This window comes from Phalaenopsis equestris, unplaced genomic scaffold (genome assembly GCF_001263595.1).
Source record: "Phalaenopsis equestris unplaced genomic scaffold, ASM126359v1 Scaffold000572, whole genome shotgun sequence".
NCBI classification, from domain to species: domain Eukaryota; kingdom Viridiplantae; phylum Streptophyta; class Magnoliopsida; order Asparagales; family Orchidaceae; genus Phalaenopsis; species Phalaenopsis equestris.
In genome coordinates this window covers 66293-87353 of record NW_018165012.1, presented here as the reverse complement: position 1 = coordinate 87353, position 21061 = coordinate 66293, and the positions used below count along the sequence as shown (strand labels likewise).

The 21061-nt window shown below is 33.0% G+C and overlaps 1 protein-coding gene across 3 annotated transcripts in view; it reads right to left on the bottom strand.

Annotated features, from left to right (window-relative positions):
* LOC110029435 (obg-like ATPase 1) overlaps window positions 1–20093 on the bottom strand; it is a 53076-nt gene extending 32983 nt beyond the window's left edge. For all 3 annotated transcript variants that reach the window (XR_002294540.1, XR_002294541.1, XM_020731736.1), the window contains exons 1-6: window positions 19813–20093; window positions 18640–18807; window positions 17462–17585; window positions 12288–12379; window positions 8872–8970; window positions 3457–3570 (exon numbers count right to left, since the gene is read on the bottom strand). Coding sequence is in view for 1 of the 3 variants with exons in the window: in XM_020731736.1 (XP_020587395.1) it covers window positions 3457–3570; window positions 8872–8970; window positions 12288–12379; window positions 17462–17585; window positions 18640–18807; window positions 19813–19902 (687 nt within the window). In the remaining 2 variants the exon portion in view is untranslated. The remainder of the gene's footprint in view (window positions 1–3456; window positions 3571–8871; window positions 8971–12287; window positions 12380–17461; window positions 17586–18639; window positions 18808–19812) is intronic.
* Window positions 20094–21061: the final 968 nt, after the last annotated feature.

The window sequence follows — 21061 nt, the reverse complement described above, 5'->3', positions numbered from 1 at the left end:
GGCAGCTGGAAGGGTTGGGAGAATGTTAAGGCTGCAGGTGGGGCAAAGCATGGTTCCAAGACATCATTTGTAACATGGAGGAGGCCAGGGCTGTCACGGGATGGAGGGAGGGAGGTGTTTAGCGGCAACAGTAGACGGAAGGCTGGAAGGGGAGGGGTTGTGCCAGCAGGTGTTATGTAGTTGGGAGGTAACTGTAAGTGGTGGGTCAGTGACCTTGAACAGTAGATGGACCCTGATCTTGAGTGCAGCAGCAGAGGTGGAGTCGTGAGGCTGACGGTGGTGGATTGCAGAAAACCAGTGTTGTTTTGTGAGGCCGCTTCAACAAGTTGATGACGATTGCAATGGAGAGATGCAGCGGAAGGTATGAAAATACAATCACTACCGGGGAAAGAGATACAGTCGGAGCACCATCCTATCCATTGGATACAACCCTCGAAGGGGAAAACAGGACGCAACAACTGTCCAAACATAACGTTGAATTCTTAAGCAACAAAAGACCTCTCCTGAGCAAAACATCCCTATATATAAGGATTAGGACTTATATTAGGCAATGCTTTTAATTAAGAAATAGAATATAATAAACAAGGATTTATAATAGGAAATATTTTAAAACAAGGAAGAGAAAAAAATAATAAGAATTCATAATTTCGGAATGTTTATAATAGGAAGAATTCAGAATAGGCAACGATTAATAAACATAATAGAAATTCAGAATTAGTAATTGCTATGAAAGAAAGATGGGAAAAGGAAAGAAGAAATGGGAGGAAAGGAAAGGGAAAGAAGGGAAAGGAAGAAGAGGAAAGGGGGGTCGGCATCTCTCCCCCATTGAGGACCGACCGATCCTCTCCAAAGCCCCACGCCACTTTACTTCTTGCTTGTAAAGGATCAAGCTTAATATGAACATATGCTTTTACATGAATCTTATTAACTTTGTCCTGCTTACAGAGGATCGGGTTCATTTACATGTTATTATTTGAGTTCATTCAAACATTGGAATGGGTTTTTCCACTTGTAATTTACTTGGTCTGAAACCTTGGAATTCATTTCAATGGGAGAGTCGAGATTAACCAAACAAATAGATGAGTATACCCACCTACTTGCTACAGTGAAAGCCCAAATCAAGTTAGTTTGTAAAGGCATTCGCCAGCTGCTTCAGATACCAACAGAATTCATTGAAGCCCAGTACGTGTCTTACAGACCAATGGGTTAGAAGATCCATTTTTGGTTGTTGTGTCTTATGACATTGACTAGCGCTTGTTATAAACAGTTGAGCATGCCAGACACCCTGATACAACCCCCTTAAGTTGCGACGACATTGAGAGGCTGTCAAAATTCCAGATAAATTTAGAATTGTAAAAATATTAAAATTGGACTTTTGAGCTTTCAAAAATAACTTAAAATTAGATGGTTTGGATTACAAATAATAATAATGATTTAAACAAAGGCTTGCAAAAAATTTTAATTTGAGGACTATTTGGATTTGCAAAATTAACTAAAACTTCGAACCATTTGAACATTGAAATGACAAAAAACAAGAGAAATATAAATTATGAAATTAAAAGTCAAAATAATCATTCTGATTATCGTACAAGTCCTTTCAAGAGAATCAAATTATGCATGCATGACATATAAAGGCTTAGCAATAACTTGATAACCAGTCAATGAATGTAATTCGACTTCTCTTTGACTTCAAATTTCATTAAAATCATAAATTATAATCATATTTGAAGGTGTATAAGCAATCTTTTTTCTGAAAAAAAATGTGAAAATAGGAATGAAGGGCGTCTATTATCTAATGGATAGGACAGAGGTCTTTTAAACCTTTGGTATAGGTTCAAATGTTTAAATGGCAGCACATCATTATAAGATCCACTCGAGTACATACATTATGGCTAATTAAACATTTTAAACGTTAAAATAATGACTTAATATTCCTTTTCGTCAATAGATTCACAACACACCTGCTAGCGAATAGAAGAGTCTTTCAAAAAAGTCAAATTATGATTTTGTACATGTTATTAAGATAAAATTAACACAAACTATCAAAGTTCTTGAATGAATTTCACCACTGAATTCACAACATGTGTGAAATCGAGCAAAATGTGGTATTTCCAAAGCTTAAAGTGAACGATTGTATTTGTTAATGTATTCATTCAAATAATACAATTTATATAAATTTGTCTTATATGTATATTTAAAAAAAATTATTGATTCGATTCATTTTTTATATTCGTGTAAATTACTTTTAGACATGCAAAGTTATCTAAGATAGTCAAATATGTGAAATTCTCTGCATGTGCTCCACCTAATTGACAAATATTTAACTTTAAATTGTCTGAGACTATTGTATGTGTTAAGATTAGTCGTTCACTTGCTTTGATAATCATGCAAAATGATTTTTAAAAATATAATTATTTAAAAGTTAAAAACTCTCATATTTTATAAAATCAAATCCAAGATAATTAGACTATGCGGCCTTGCCTATATGACAGAGTTGTAAGTCTCACTCAACTATTTTGTTCCTTCTTCTCTTAAGAATTGGAGTTGATGAGTCTAATAATTTTCAATAATGACTGAATTATAATTATAAAAAATTTTTAGTTTAGATCACCTTGTCTGATCCTCTTACTTATAAAGACGGTAGTTGACAAATTAACATTTTATAGATATTCACGTTTCAATTTTCAAATAAATTTCAAACATAAATGTTTCAAATGTTAAAATTCTTTAATGATGATCGAGTTGATAAGAAGATTTCAAGTGGAGAGGTCTATAATATTATACTTTATTGTATAATATTTTTTGAAAGAAAATTATTAACATGAGGTGTTTTGATCATGCATTTTGTGTTACGAATTTGTGAAAGAAAAAATTATATCAATGGTGTGCTATGCTGTCCTTTTATGTTTATGCTGTTCCCCAATGTTTGTCTCCTATCGATGTCCATAATTCATAGTTTGTACAATTTTAAATCCTAAAAGAAACTCCTGGTTCGGTAAAAATCAATCACTATGACTAACAAAAAGGGCTAGGCACTCGTGCTTAAGAATAAGTCATTCAGTATACTACTATTGATCCAAAAGATTTATCTTCTTTCCTATTCTTCCTTTGAATTTGATTTCACCAACCTTTTCTCTATGCGAAAGGCGGCAATAATGCTTTTTGTGAGATTACAAAGAGGAGAGAGTGGAGTTACATGAAAGACAAATACGTGCTCCAAATTTAAATGCAACAAAAAATCTTTTTAAAAAATTATAATCAAGTCACTAGGTGGTTTCTAAAAAGTGATAGCCTCTAACTAATAACACAGTTCATACAGGGCAAGTTAGATCACCACTTGGCCAATTTTTTTATGAAAAAAATGCTGAATTAACTACATTCTAAATGAAATAATAGAAAATTTTGCATCAATAAACTGCCACGAAAGCAATGTCACATCTATGAAAAGTTGTATACCAGATAGACAACAGGTTTTGCTGAAAGCAACTGGAAAGTGTTCAAAATCTCTATATCAGCAGCTTTCCAGTCTCCAAGGCGCACATCTTTCCCATCATGTAACCATGCTTTAACCTTCCACAAGACAGAATAGTCTCACCAATCACTTAAATTAAATTCAAAAAACACGTTAAAATAGAATTAATTTATGTATAAAAGAGCATAATAAAAAAAAAATAGTAAAAATTTTAAGATGTCACCATCAGAAAAGAAACATTAGCATCACTTTTAAGCTTATCATCACAAAATGACATGACTAAATTCTTCGCAAACACAACCATAAAACAAATTAAATTTAGTGGAACCAATAATTCACAAGAAGAAGCCACCATAAAACTCACCAATGCAATTTAACTTAAAACTTACCACAAAAACTGTAAGAGGACGCCAAAACATCAGGTTTGTCAAAAACCAATGAAACACATTATCAACCAAAATTGCACAAATTTTTTTCATAATCTTTTATAAATGCCTTTGAGAAGAATCAGGAAAAATTTATTTAAAAAGTACTATCTCAAAGAGGAGCACCATATTTTGAAGAAAGGCTATATAACATATGACTTATGATTAGATACATTAAACAATAAGTAAAATGATCCACCGATAAAAAAATTGAATTAAATTAATATTGATGGATTAGGAAAGGATATGAGTTGAGCAAAAAGAAATGTTCAAAATAGATTTAATAACTCATATAAAGCTCAAGGCAAACAAATGGGCAATGAAATATTTAAAGAACATAAAAATTGCAGGAGAAGGATGTAGAAGAAAAGAATAAAGAGAATTCCACATACACAACCCAAAGTGGAGGACGCATAACTCTATTACACAATTTGGAGTGAAACTAGGACACGAGCTAGATTCATGTAAAGAGAATAAAATAATTTTACTCATCATAATCAATCTAAAAGCCCATACAATCAATCCTAACTATAAACATAACAACCCTAAGAGAAGGATGAGATTATGCTTATCCATATTACCTAAAATTAAAGATGAGATTATACATATCTATTTCACATTGAGAACATAAAAATAACAAAAAATAAATAAATGAACCAAAACTCGGCTAAAGTAGCAACAGGTCAAAAAAACCTTGAAATTTGTTCCATATCAATTAGACATGCAAATGAACTGAGCCGAATTGAGCAAGGCTTTGCTAGAGTTAAAGTTTGTTTGCCAAAACCTCATTTAAGCTCGAGCTCAAGCTTGATTCAAGCACTTGAAATAGTGTTCAAGCTTGGTTTGTTCAAAGATTTGGTTCATAAATCTAATTGATCCAATTAAAAATGATCACTATTGAGCACCTAATTAGTTAACTGATAAATCTTATCGAACCTATTAAAAAGCAACCTAATGGGCTTAAAAGCAAGCATTAACTAAATAAACTACTAAATAAATATGCATTTGAATGATCTTAAACAAACAACTATTACTCATGAACAAAAATAACCTAACATAAAGAAGAACATGGCGTTTAATAATATATTAAATAAATTTATAATCAAGACCTAAATGTGATCGAGTCTTAATAGATCTTTTTAAAAAACTTTTAACTAATATTGTTCATTATCATAAATTAATTAAACACCAAACTGTTTAAGCCTATCAATTTATCAATCGAGTAATCATTGAAGTATTTAAACTTATTCAATTAGTTAATTAAACAATTATGAAGTAGCTCAAATAAATATGAGCCATGAGTAGCTTATCAAGCATATTAGTCCATTTGCAAACCTAATATTAGCTCCTTTATGATTAATTTGATTCCTTGTAATTGACCAATAGAAAATTGAAATTTGTGAGTGAACTTTTGAATAAATAGCTAATACCATAGATATATTGCATCAACTTACCCAACCCACAAAGAACTCTTTTCCTAAGGAGTTCAAGCGGGAAGCATGGAGGAGGAAGCTGTGAAATTGACTCATGCATAGATTGCAATGCAACTCAAACATCAGCATAACCATTGGAAAAAAAAGCAGTCAAATCAGTCTACATGTCAAGCATAATATCCATATATTAGAAAAATGACATATGTTAGTCATATAGATAAATGTGATAATAATCAAAGTCTGTTATTGCATGCAGTCAAATAAGGATGAACATGAGTGTAGATCAATTCAAACTTCAAAGCACAAATTATCAAGTTCTTGATAATTATCATGAACCTTTTATTAAAATCAGAAGTATCATTATACACATAATTAACATTTATTATCAAACTGATACTTAGCCAATTCTCGTGCAACCATACATGATGCATATGATCCATATGATGCAGAGGCAATATCATATCGAGGAGATAAAACTAAATCAGCAAGCACATGTTTAGGCTAAAGGTTTGAGTGGAGGTTATGTTTCTAATTCATGTTCAATCATCAAGTAATGCTTTAAACTTAAATCTTCCATAGCAGAAAAAGGAACATTTTCATTAGAATCATCAACGGTTTTTATGCAAATTCAGGAAGATGTTGAAAACTATCCTTAGAAATTGATACTGATTCAGCTATGTTTATAGGAATAATAGTGCGCTAATCAACATATTCATTAAATTCATAATTTTATTTAAGGAATGATAGAATACAATTAAAAACCAGGGTATCTGTCAATCATAAAACCTATCTTATCAACATCATTTAAACTTTAAAAAGTTGATGAAATGTCACCTTTTTTCCCAATATATGGCACAAGTCTATTTATAAACCTCAACACAACAATACTGGTTCATCAGATGATCCAAAAAGTTGATCAATAATATAACACAAAACTGATTATAATATTCAGAAACAGAATGATATTCTTGTCTAAGATTTCTAAGCTCATAATGCAAGTTTCTTAAGTATGAATCTGGCAAAAATTCTCGTATGAGTTTAAGCTTTAGTTTATTACATATAAAAGCAAGTAATTTTAGTGGTTTTTAATAAACGTCTGAAGGTCTTTTGTAGAAACAAATAATCTGAAGCCAGCAAACTTAATCTTCTGACATTCATTCAATTAACAACGATCAAAATAAAAGTCTAGGTCTCTTAATCAAAATAAATATGATAGCATTATTATAGGCAAACAAAGGAACATAATTTTCATGCAAGCACTTAAAAATATAATGATGCCTTTATACATCGCTGTCATAATAATGCTAAGAAATGTAGTTCCTATAAATAGTATAATCTGGTTGAAATGATGTAGCAAGCGAACCTTGCTAATGTAGCAATTACAAACAATAAATGAGTTTAAATTTCTTTCACCTAGTTTAATCAATCATCAATTCACAGTAATTTGGTTAGGGATAGCTTAAACCATAGGTGACTTATGTGGGCTAGGCAATTTGTATCTTTTTTTTAAACGAAAAATAATGATATGGCTAATAAAAGTATTTACCAAAAAATGTCAGTGCAAATATATATATATATATACACAAATTGTTCATTCGGATCATTTAGCATGAAGCGTATAGAAAGAAGGTTGGTGACAATAAATTCTCTTCTCATTCTTGCCCCTTCTAGTATAAGGAACAAAAATATCTTTTATCCAACAAATAGCTAATACTCTGAATTAGGGGTGTAAACGAACCGAACACGAACGAACAAAGCTTGTGTTCGTGTTCGGTTCGTTTAAAATTTAGTTTGTTTGAAATAAGCTCGTGTTCGTTTCTTAACGAACGAGCCGAACACGAACCGAACACGAGCTGTTCGCGAACGACGAGCCAGTTTGACATCCCTAATATTAATATATTATTATTATTTTATTATATATTATAATTTATAAAATTTAATGTTTTAGAATATAATAAATTTTTTATATATAATTATTTTATATTATTTTATATTTCAAACAATAACGATTCGAACACGAACGAACGCATCACTGTTCGTGTTTGGTTCGTTTAACTAACCGAACGAAAAAAATTTGTTCGCGTTTGTCTCGTTTACTTATCGAACGAATCGAACACGAACTCATTGACGAACCGAACACGAACTGTTCGCGAACAACGAGCTTTTTTGACAGCCCTACTCTGAATACTCCAATCAAAATCACAAATCTACTATTATAAATAATCATCTTTCTGTTCGTGTATGGGATAAGGCAAAGGGATTTCAAGTACTTGTGAAATATTTTTGGTAAAAATATTAGTAGTTGATAAAGTGATCAATACCAAAAAGCTAGCTGGGATTGGAACATCAACAACAACTTTCCAAGAGAGAATTTACAAACAATAATTATTTTTTTCAGGTAAAACACTAGGTTGATATGGCTGACAGGAGGGGTTTAGTTTACAAGAGAAAAACTACTGCTAATAAGTATTTTGTTGGGTTGTGGTTGTGGTTATTATATTGTTTACTTTCGAGCAGTGATACTATTATGTGTTGGTTTGAGACGTTTTACTTGCAAACTATGATGTTAATTTTGGATGATTTGATTTATGTGTAATATATTTTGTGATTTCTTAGTGGCCCTTTTATGAATTTAAAGTTATAAAAATCAGTGAAAAGCAAATGAAATAAATGATAATATCATCCGACCTCAGTTTCTGACTTAATTAATATTAAGCTATCAAAATGGGTCGTGACAAACATTAAATATTAAAACTATAGCCATGCAGTGAGAATGGCTCATATCAGCATCTAGAATGTGAAAATCATTAGCCTTGAAAATTGTAAGCAAGTTTGACTACTTCAAATTAGGGAATGAGGAATTGAACCTCTACGAATTGATTTGGTTGAATAATCGGCCAACACGGATGGTGCAACAACAAAATTCATAAACTCGACCCAAATAATGATGTCAAAGCAAATTATGATAACTATAGCCATGCAGTTAACTAGCTTCCTAAAGGAACAGATTACCAAGTGATGTACTCCATTAGTAACTAAATTACATTAGGAGGGAACATTAATATCATTAGAACAATCAAAACAGTCCAATCTATGAATTACAAACCGTATTAATAGCCAGATTTCATGAAATTTCAAAACAAAACACAGGTGGACTTGATAATAGCTTGGCAAAACCCAGCTGCAACAGCAGAAAAATTCCTAAACAAGAAGAATAATGCCGCTAGAAGTAAAATTAAGAAGCCATTTCTCAACGAACTTTTGAGCAATATTTCCTCCAGTGTAGGTAGATCAAAAAAGCTAGAGCTCAAAAACAAGATAGGAACAAAGAATATGTGATACCTCAAATAAAACACCATCAAAAACTTGTCACTACATAGCAAACAGTGACAATTCGCCGCAATACTTACAAGTTAATGAACATAAAGTTATATACAGCAATAGAAAGTGCATTAAAATAATTAAGCAACAAAACGTAAGGAAAACATAAAGGAAAAGTATCATAAACCTAAAGGATATATCAATTAGTAACAGTGCTAACCTTTTGACAGCATTCAAGCTCTATCTTCAATTGTTTGTCATTGCTTCTTTTCATGCTTTTTTCAAGATCATCTATTCTCCTCTCCATAAATTCTATATCCTAACAAAATAATAATAACATAAGAGTCAAAATAAACCCACATTCCATATTTGAAATAGTAGCACTCTAACCATATACTTCAAAGCTAGGTGCCATCACAATTGATGATGATGACAGATGGCATTAGCAAAAAATGCATGAACGAAAACCAAATAAAAAATGTCATAGCAGAAACAAAAATGCAAAATAAACAGTATGGAAATCTGAAATAAAGCATCAAATAGCTCATATGCAGCAAGAAAAAGTAAAACCACCACCTATACATATGACAGAAGCTTATTTCTTCAAACTGCATCTACCCACAACAACAGTACAATCTAAGAAACAAACATGCTTGCAACATGAAAGACAAAAAATAGAGAATTAATGAAATCGTCGCTCACGAACCTGTTTATTGACATGCACAAATTCATAATCTCAAACAAATTATAGTGGAAATGCAATTCAATGTAGTTCATCATATAGGCTTAATTACCATAGGAAAATTAATTTTCTATTAGAAAAGCATGCATGTTACAACGCTTTAACCCAAATTGAAGGCTAGAATTAAAAAGATAAGATAATTCATACATGCAAGCACAGCATTTATAAATGAAGAATCATTCTACATAAAATTATTGTCACTAAGAAATCTAGTTATATTAACATCCTCTATAAAAAAACAATTATATTAACAAATGAGTATTGTTGATACCGAAGTTAATCAAAGTCGCAATAGCAAAAACAAATATTATTGCTAAAAGCAAATAGAAGGTTACAACAAACTTGAAAGGAAAAATACAATACGATACCCGAAAAATTAGAAATAGCAACAGGCACGACATAAACACTCCAACTAGGGAGGATCTCGAGGTTGTGGCGCTGATCAGCAAGGGATTGGAGGGTAGTGGGATGGTGAACGAGGTTGGCAAGCTGAAAACAGCAAGGCAATGGCTTGTCGGGTTCAGGACAGCAAGTACGCAACAGATATCAACGTGGCACGACTGTCCGAGATAATGGCAACAAAGGGGTAGGGTTGGAACAACAGCAGCAGAGAAGATGAAGAGATGGAACAATGATGGGGGGTGCGATGGACTGTTGGATAGTCAAAGGCTTTCTTGTGCAGGGGCAGCGAGGAAAAGAACCAGACAATGAGGAAAATGTAGGAAAATAGCAAAAGTTATGTTGTCAGGGTGGTTTGCAGGAGGAGGAAAGCGTGGCAGTAAAGTGTGAGGGATGCAGAGAAGTTGAGGAATTATAAACACCGACTGACGACAAAAATACAACTGAAGCACCATCTGAAACCCTAAGATACAACCCTCAAATAGAAGAAGAGATGATGGCGGCTGTCCTGCTACAAAAACACATGAAAAACACACTTCCAAACTCTAATACAAAACATATATAGAAAGATACTAAAAAGGAATGAAGAATAATAAGAAAGAAAGCATAAAAGAGAAATCCATATTGATTCGGCCTATCTCCCCGTCCCCCGTGATCAAGGAAGCTATGTGGCTCGCGTCTCGCGTCCGGAGCGGAGCACTTCTGCTTTAGTCTCTTAGAGTTGAAAGAGATTCAACCTCATCCGTCAAAGCTTTTGTTTCCTTGAAGCATGAAATAAAGTCGGACAAGTTGAAGGTGGTAGAGCTGTTATAATCTTCCGATAAGTCAATCATGTAAGTGTTTTCATTCAAAAACACATCCTAGTGAATAAGTATACATCCTCTTTTGGCACAATCTAAACTAGACAACAGATAAAAGAGTATTCTCATGAATCAAGTCTCAAGTCACTACATGTAAACTGCTCCTCCCACTTCTCGTGCTCCGCTAGACGTATCTGATAAATAAATATGTGGCGAGAAATCAACTTTAGGACGAAATCCATGGCAGGAAGCGCCACTCTCACTAGCAACCACTCAGGAGAGACTTCTTCTCCCGTAGGACTTGGATCTCATTGAAGAATTTACTTCCTCACCAAGCTCCTAAGTTAATTTCCAAAGGAGTGGTTCATCCCTCCTATCTAGCCATCTGTCGGTGGGTACACTGTTAAACTGAATCTAATATCCAAATAACTCTATATAGTATGGCACAAAAGAGTCATTTTTGACATGTCAGACTTCCCTAGAGGCAACTCAGGAAGGATTCTATATATTTGAAAATTTTGAATTTGTCTTAACTGGGATTGTCATATCTCTGATGTCGACTCCTCAAACTCAAAACCACCTTAGACAACTACTGTTAATTCAGTTGGAATCTCTTTCATGGGCTCAGCTAGAACTACATGCATCTTCCCTCGTCAGTTGGAAGGTGGTATTCTTTTTGTGTCATCACTTTCTTCAATGTCTACTAGGTCATAATACATTCTTTCAACGTCTTGCTCAGTGAAATAGATCATTCCCTGATTGCGCAATCTGATTCATAATGCCCAAATCAGTGACACTTTTACCGGTTTACTCCATCTGTTCTCTACTCTAAATCAGTTTCTACTCAAGAAACAATGCATGAAAATAAAGCAGGAGGGATGCAGAGGAATTGGGGAATGATAAATATCACCTGGAGACCAAGGTACAACCGAAGCAGCACCTGAAACCCCTGGATACAACACTCGAAGGGAATAAGAGATGTCGGCAGCTGTCTCGATACAAAACACACAAAAAACTTAAATCTAAACCTTATTACACCACGTATATAAGAAAAGACTTTAAAAAAAGGATATTAGAAACAAAAGCATAAAAAAGGAAATCGGAATTGATTCAACCCGTCTCTCTGCCTCCCGCGATCGCGGGAGCTACGCGACTTGTGTTCACTTCGGAAGAGAAGCGCTCCCACATCAATTATAAGTATGAAATCTCATATATTCACGTTAACAATGCCAACTTGAGCAACTAGTTGTAAATGCAGCATAGATTTCCTACCTAAACTGAACTCTACGTCACAAAAAAAATGACGTTAAATGAATTAAAATTTAAAGACTTCTAATATGGCTCTGAAACATCAGCATTCTCTATCAATGAAAAGATTAACAAACTTTACAATTAACTAGATGTTAAAAGTTTAAAATTAGCAAATACATAGGATGAGTTCCACTTTGAAAAAAATTGAAAGCGCTATATATGCACAAGTACATTCTGCTCATATCCTATGCCGGAACCAACTTAAAACCATTCTGGTTTTGGTATGCCACACATTACTGTTTCAAATTGAAAATCCTTCCCTGGCCTGGGCATTAAAACTAACCATGGATGAAGAAAATCAAAAGTAAATGGAAGTTAATTAGCAAAACAATGATATTTATTGGAATAATCTCCAAGTTTTCAGGGGTAAAAGTAACAAAATACCTTTAGACGGAGCTCTTCTGTTATAACTTCCAAATCCCTTACAGGGTCTACAGAGTCATCCACATGAATGATATCAGGGTCTTCAAATGCTCCTATTTAACCATGTTCCAGTTAAATAAATTTCATAAAAAAGAAATATCTCTAGAGGTGTAAAAAGGCCCACAGCTACCTATGGTCAAAAGCAGGAATTCTTTTTCTTTTACTGGATTAAAACACTTTGATTCAATATGACAGGCAATGTATTTCATCATATAATCAAGTTATGGATTAAGCGAGTTCAATAAAATAGTGAAAAAAAAATTATAATATCCAATCAAATAACAGAAAAATTATGAAATCGGAAGTTTTCCATCGCCATTTAATAACAAGTGATGTGCCTCTGTACAATAGTTTCAAGAAGGTAGTTATATGGCATAATCGCTTATTGCAAAATAATTTAACTAAGCAGATAAATCCTTGGTCATAGAAGTCGGTATTCGTCACAGTACATACAGAATACATAAATAAAAAGATGCATCTTCCTAAGCAACTACTGACACTTAACATTAAATGTATTCCTACCACAGATCATGGAAAAAATGGAGTCAAAATGTATCAAGAGATTAAAAATTAAAGACAATTAATATTCTCAATGTCATTCCAATTGCTTCAGATCAGCTTTATGAATCAGTATATTTCCATCTACTCATCTTATTAAGTGTTGCAACTATCCTATATTTTCTTATTGCAACATTTTGTCATAATTTCTAGCCAGGTAGTATGGTTCTTCCCTCTTCATCCTCACCCTTCCAAATTGATTATGTGCCCTTCCTTTGCCAATGCTATTCTATACACCTTTGTAACATTTTGCACAAATATCCAAGTTATCTTTGGCCTACAAATTTTTCTTTATAATCCTTTAATAATTATTTTATCCACCCATCTTACTGCTCATTTTTATCCTTCACAGTGCATGCTAAATGAACCAAAATCTATTTTCGATGACATTATCTTTAATAAATGTTACTCCCCAGTGCCTCTTTGCTAAAACCAATTCTCAATCCAACACCTTGTTTTCACACAATTACCATAAAATTATAATTTTTGTCAAGCTTAACTTAGCTGCCAATAATTTTTGTTGCCATCCAATATTAGACTCCATAAAATATAGTCAGACCAAATGCAGTTTTGTAAACTTCACTTTTAAGACAACATGAAGCCTTAATTGCACGGGATATCTAGGGCACTTCCTACTTTTACCATCACGACATACCTGAAGTTAATCCTGATATATATCTCTATATTCCTTATACAAAAGATACAATACTTAAACATCTATAGTACTTCCTAGTATAGTTATAAAAGTGGATAATCACCAATAAAACACTAGCTAAAATTGCATATCATTGTTCTAACATTCTACTAACTCTAAAGCACTTTTATCTTCCAAACATTTTCTTCATTATTCTAACATTTCACTAATTAAGGAATAGATCTCACATATTAAAGCAATGTCATCGGCAAAAAACACACACCATGATACCTTACTATAAATATCCTTTGAGTTCGCCTCCGTAACATACACAAAAATGATATAAGCTTTATCTGTAATAAAATCATACTTAGGGTATGTTTGGGGTAGCTGATGATTGTTTATAATCTACTGATAAACAGATTATTCTGATAATCCGATAATCTGCAGATTATCAGAATAAGTTGGTTTGTTGTTTGAGACAGCTTATTCAGAACAGCTTACAGGGAGCTGTTGTTGGATAAATGATCATTTTTCCCCTGTTTGATTAAGTTGTTTGCAACAGAACTGAATGAGGAAAATAATTGATAGAATAAAAGGCTCAAACTATTACAGTTCAGTTGCAAAAATTAAAATATATTGTTCATCATTTTGTGATTGTCAAAAGAAATACAATTACATTTAACAGTAAAAAAATTAATTAGTTCAGCATAGAAATAAAATAAGAAGAAATACATATACATTGTTCACAATTTTCCAAGAACTGCTTTTGTCTCTCTTCTTCGGTAACAAATTGTAAGTGGAAGGCACTCTACCTCACAATTTTTTATTTTGGGGGAAGAAATATGAGGAGTTTCGGAGGGGAGCGGAGGAGGAGAAATATGGGGTTATCTTCCTCAATGCTTTTGGGTAGGAACAGAGGTCTATAGAAGCCGCGATCAAGTTGTTACCTTCCTCGATGCTTTTGGGTAAGTGTGGAATGAAGCGGAGGGAAATATGGGGGTTTCGGAGGTCCGTAGAAGCCACGACAGATCGGAGCAGGAGAAAGATGGGAGTTGCAGAGGTCTGTAGAAGCTGTGACGGTACGGAGCAGGAGAAAGATGGGAATTGCTGAGGTTTGTAGGTCGAGCGAAGCGGAGGAGGAGAAGGGCAGCGAGCGAAGGGATCGTCACGGGTGATGCGAAGGATTGGCATGGGTGAAAGGTGTGCATAACTGCGATTCTCTCCCGGGGAGGAGGCGAGGTGACGAGTGAAGGGCAGCACAGTGATTTTTTCCTATTGGACGCGGGACGCAGGGAGGAGCTGGCTTGCGAAATTATGAAGAAAACAACGATAAAAAAACGCCGCGGCACGAATAATTTCGCCCGAATGTGATATCCAAACAGGGAGGCCGCGTTTTGAAAACGCTGTCGCTCCCTATAATCTGCCCCAAACGGGCCCTTAGATAACATATACAAAAATAACAACTATAACAAGTCAATACTCCATCGTCATCGTCATAAGTAATGTCCCAACTATTTAAGAAAGGCTTTATCAACAATATTTTCATTTGCTCCTTTTGAATGTTGCATGATGTGTAAAATCTATCCATATTTTTTAAGGGGGTTATTTGGGATCAATGTTTTGTTTCTGTTTTTTGTTTTTTAAAACAAAAAATAGGAAACAAACAAAAAACAATATTTGCTTATTTGTTTTTTGTTTTATTTTTATTTTTATTTTTTAAAAGAACAGGTCTATTTTTAAAATACTCGAGAAAGAAAAAAAAAACATGTTTTTGCGCTCGCCTCCCTCACGCCCCTATCGGCCCCCCACCGTCAGCCCGCCTGCTCACAGATAATACTTCATGTTTTGTGAAGTAAGAAATACATTGTAGACGCCATAGGTAGCAGAGCTTAATATTGGAACGCACATGGACTCAACCGTTTTATAAAAATTATAGTTTTTTTCTTTCAAAAAAATAAAAATATCCAACCAAACATGTTTTATATTTTATTTTTAAAAACATATAAATCATAACAGCACCAAACACGTTTTCCGAAAAAAGAAAACAAAAAAAAAGGAAACTAAAAAAAACAAAAAGTGATCCCAAATAGGCCCTAAAGTTTACCCCCTATTATTTTTAAATCTTTGACAAAACTTTTGTCCACTTGTCCATTTAGTGCATTTCTACCCTTCATTATAAGTCCAAATCACCTAGAGTCCATTTTGAACTATCCTTACTTTTCAATAATGACACTTCGATTGTCATATAAAATAACCATTTCTCAATTTACCCACCCTAGTTTTATCACACATCAACCTTAATATTCGTATATTCACTTCATTAAACATAGAATTTTTTACAACCCAACAATAGTCAATAAAACATAACAAGCCTGGTTTCATTTTCAACCTAAAAATCCGCTTTCATATGTAACTAATAGGTACTTCAACATGCCTTAAAGCACATATTTTTCCATAATTTGCATCAAATCAATTCTAGTAATACATGTTTATGCGTCTTATCAAGATCAATAAAATTAATATAAAGATCATTTCCTAGCTCCATACTTTTTGATATATTTCCTTGGTAAAAAAAACCCCTATAATGAATCTTGTTGTTATAAACCAAATTAATTATTTGATCCGAAGGAATTTCTCCCAGGCTATACCATTGTGCTTTTCCATGGTGTCAATGCATGACTTAATAATGCCATATAATACCACAAACTTAAAACAAATCCTTTGGCCCTAAATTCCATATAAAAATGCTTCTTCCCAAATCATTAGACGTCTTGTTCTTCAAAATTTCACTGAACCATTTGCCAAAGTACTCAACTATCATTCATTATTGTTAAAATCACAACATGTATCTTTTCCGAACAAAGCTTCACATTTATGCATTTTGCTTGAAGAAACTACATTTATTTTGGCTCAATCTATAGTATAACTATTGTTCGGATCAATGTGCTCATCCAAAATAATATCTTTATTAAAACTCCTTATTAATGAGTATAGGTGTTATTAACATATTCACACTTCAAGCCCTAATAGTTGATATTGTCTATATAAAAGCAAAGTTTGGGAACTTATGGGTTTTCAAAGGTTTGTTGCAAATTCAATAAAATTTAAAGTTCATATAGATGAAAAAATATAATGTTGCAATGAATCATAAAAAGAAAAGGTGCTCCAAGAAGCATAGTTTCTCTTAGTAACATCCTTACCACTATTAGTAAATGCCAAATGAATTTATTTCTAGCCCTCCAGAAAAAACACGAAAGTGTCATGAAAACATTAAAAATTTTATTTCTTTTAGCAAATCCGAGGTTAAAACCGATGATAAGGCTAATTCATACCTTCCATTTACATTTTAAACTAATGCAGAAGAAATTTGTTCTAAAAAATTTCTGCTGAAAAATCATTCAAAAGATAATGTGCATGAAGGTTTTAAATGTCATACCATTTTCCTAGCGAGCTACGAGACTCGATATTCTATTTTGAAAAACATCTCCCCCATCAACACTATTAGTCTTAACCCATTTACATGAGGTTGACTTTACGAATGACTTTGCGACATTCTTTTTAAGTGGTTCATTTAGTGTTAATTCTAACATATAAATATGTGAATATATTAGCATATCTTCTAATTATGTTAAATATAATATCTTCCTTTCTTTAGTTACTTTCTGCATTTAATCCTATCAACCCTCCATATTGATGCAGCTTTATCTCCTTCCACAATAATTTTGTACCAATTTTTCTTACAAAAACATGATAAAAAGAACCAGCAAGCTCGTCATCAACTCATCAAAATAAGTTTAGTTCAGGAAAATAAACAAATTTGCTTGTAATGCAAGTTCAGGAAAACTGGTTGAACATTCCACACGCCAATCAATAACTCGGCAAATAGTACCTAGGAAATCATAAACAAAAAAATTTTAATAAATTAAGATAAAAACCTTACTAAGGACATGGAAAATTCCATCAACTGCACGAATATGGGACAGAAAATTATTCCCCAAACCCTGTCCTTGATGAGCACCTCGCACTAGCCCAGCTATGTCATGTATTTCCAAAAATGCAGCTACCTGAAATTTCACATATTTTTGTTAGAAACAAAAATGGGAATCAAATATGATAGGGGAAAAAAATTGTCTAAGAGCATTTTTCAAATCCCTTTTTTAATGCCCAATAAATAAAATGCATCAGTGAATTTGCAAGCATACAATAAGTGATCTGAATAAAAGTTTGACATCATTTACAGAAGAAGCCAAGATTAACACGAGTTACAATGGCCAACAGAAGATATAGAGCTTAAATTCTAGTTTAAGATTATCTCATTTGCTTGTCCACCACTGTTAGTAAATGCATCTATATCCTGGTAGTTAACATTATTCAGAGCTTGTACATAAAATCTTTGACTAGTTTATAGGAAGATTTACATACATACCACTCAATTCTTATGTGTTTACACATCTAACACAAACTTCGATTTTTACATACATACAACCTTACCTATGCATTAAAAGCTGCATTTCCTTTTTAAAATTTAAATGGTGGTATTTTGTTGTCATATGAATGATTTGGGTTGTATAAATGTAAAAACTAAATTTTACGTGTTAGATATGTAAAAAAATAAGAATTGGGTGGAATGTGTGTAAATTCCCCCTTAATTTTAATATTAATAGAACTAAGGAAAGGCATTGGCAAAACTCATTTCCAGCTATTCATGGGGCATTTAAATACATACCACCCAGTTCTTATGTTTTTACATATATAACACCTAAACTTTGTTTTTTACATTTATACCAATCAAATCTTTCATATCTCATAAAAAATACCACTATTTTAACTTCTAAAAAAGTGAAATACACCTTTTCATGCATAGTTAAGGCGGCAAATATGTAAAAATTGAAGTTTGTTATATACGCAACTGCATAAGAGTTGAGTGGTATGCATGTAAATCTTCCATTTATTTATCCCAATTGCCTAAAAGAGCACAGGTCTAAGAACATGTGGTTTGTATAGAGAATCTCGCAAACAGCCAATATAAAAAACTGCTTATGGGTAGTATATAAAAGAATATCTATCAAATATACAGTTAGATTTAACAAAAAGTATACGTAGGTGTCTGTTACAAACCTCACTCTTTGGCTTGTACAACTGGCAGAGCCAATCAAATCTTTCATCGGGCACATTAATACGTGCCTCATTGGGCTCTATGGTGCAGAAAGGAAAGTTCTCTGCAGGAATCGACAATTTAGTAAGAGTGTTGAAAAGAGTTGACTTTCCAACATTTGGTAATCCGACCTACATAGAGGAATGAGAAATGCCGGTAATTAGCTAAGCATGACAATTACTCGGAGGTTACTTAGTTTGCTATCAGTAGCTGCGTATGTTATTAACAAATGTAAGTTGTTTGGTTCAGTAACATTTTTTGCTAATATGGTATTTAAAGTATATGTTGATAGCATCTACATGTTAAGCCAAATTTGATGGCATTTACATGTCAGGAAATCTCAAGCTTTTAGAATATGATATTAAAAAACATTTACATTCATACCACACAATTCTTATGTGTTTACATATCTAACATGAAAAAGCTTTAATTTTTACATTTATACAGCCCAGATCTTTCCTATCACATTAAAAATACCATCATTTTAACTTTTAAAAGTGAAATACACATTTTCATGCATAGGCAAGGTGGTAAGCAAGTAAAAATTAAAGTTTTGGGGTTACTTATCTAATTACTTAAGAATTGAAAGGTATTTATGTAAAACTTCAAAAAAATTTATAAACACCCTTAATCTTCCTGCATGCGCCATTGTTTAGATGGCGTGCCATCTAAATATTATTGAACCAAGCTGCCTCTCAAACCAAAGTGTTCTGCATATATACTGGCAAATAAATACTAGAGAGAATGTCAGAGTATCTCAGGAGGTATCTTATAAGCACCACATGCCCAAATGTCAAAGAAAAAATATTTTTAGTTTTGATATCCCCTAATCTAAAATATAAAAGACGGGACTAAAGTTGGGTTAAAATTTTGAACATTTCATAGAATCAAAAAGCACAAAGAATAAAAATGAAAGCAAAAGCGTTGATCGCGGTTCTATGAAAAAACAATGGTGCGATGACATTAGGCGACTTTTCAAAAATGGAATTTGCACCCTGCAGGTGTATTCACAATAACTTTAAAAAAGCAAATAAAAACACAGCGGCAACAAATTTCCCACTTAAGAAGCAAATTATCTCATCGCCATGAGAGTAATCTTCAGGTTAATTGGTGGATGGGGGATTATCGAAGCTCACTATTCCAATCTTGAGGTGAGAGGAGAACCGGCCAAGGATAAGCCGCTCGGCGGTGGCGTCCTTAGACTTGGCGGCGGCTTTGGGTGGCATATCGAAGATTTGACTGGCAACAGAAGAGTGGTGATTCTAGGTTTTGGTGCTCCACGCTTCTCGCGCCTTCAAGGTTTTATCTGTAGCTTGTCCAACGGAAAGGGAGAAGGCCCGAACGAGGAGAAAAATGCGGTCTGTTAATTTTTATTGCTAGGCTAAGACCGGGGGTTAAGTATTCACCAGCAAACACTACTCCAAAAAATTAGGGTTAAGACCCGCTTACAGAATTTGATTTATTTATTATTTGGGTTGTGTCCCAGCTTAAAAATTAAATATTATCTGAATAAATACGAAAATTTGGGTCGGTTTTGGTTAACGGGTCAACCATGAGTTTGGCTCATATTAGTGTTTTAATTTTCAGATCATTTATTATTTTGGTCGAGTTGAGATTGAATCTATTCAGGTTGATCATTTTTAGTTCAGACCCGAATCGAATCCGTTGACCCAAATTAACATCCCTACCTAAGAAAATGTACCTTCTGTCTCCCTCTTAATCAAAATTATGAAAATTTGATTTGACAGCAAATTAAAATAAGTAAGGGTTCGAGATTTATTCGTTCATCACCTAAAGTTGAATTGTGAGTTGAACTAAATAATATATTAAATATAAATATTAATTAAATATGATTTAAATGATAAAATAATGATGTAATAGTATTAATTAAATAAGATTCAAATTATTAATTAACGATAAATTTTATTTAAAATTAATGATAAAATTCTAGCAAATTCATAATAGTTAATGAGATGTTAGGAGTTATTTTAAGATTAAGTGCAACAAATATATTCAAAACTAAATGATCATATATACATACATACGATTAAGTGCAACAAATATATTCAAGACTAAATGATCATATATACATACATATGTGTGTGTGTGTGCGCGCGTGTGGTAACCTTGAATGAATGACGAATAAAGAGAGCATTATTGTGAAATTTGATTGCAACCGCATAGGCATGCTTTTGAATGGTTGGATGATATCGAGAAGTGTTACGAAAATGAATGCATGAGGGGCTTTTTATGGTCGAAACATTTTATAAGTATGCATCAAGGACTTTAACTCTTATATGTAATAAGCAAGAGTATTTTGTTCTAATATTAATTTTCAAGCTTATTTATCCATTGCAATAAATAACTGGTTACTATATATATATA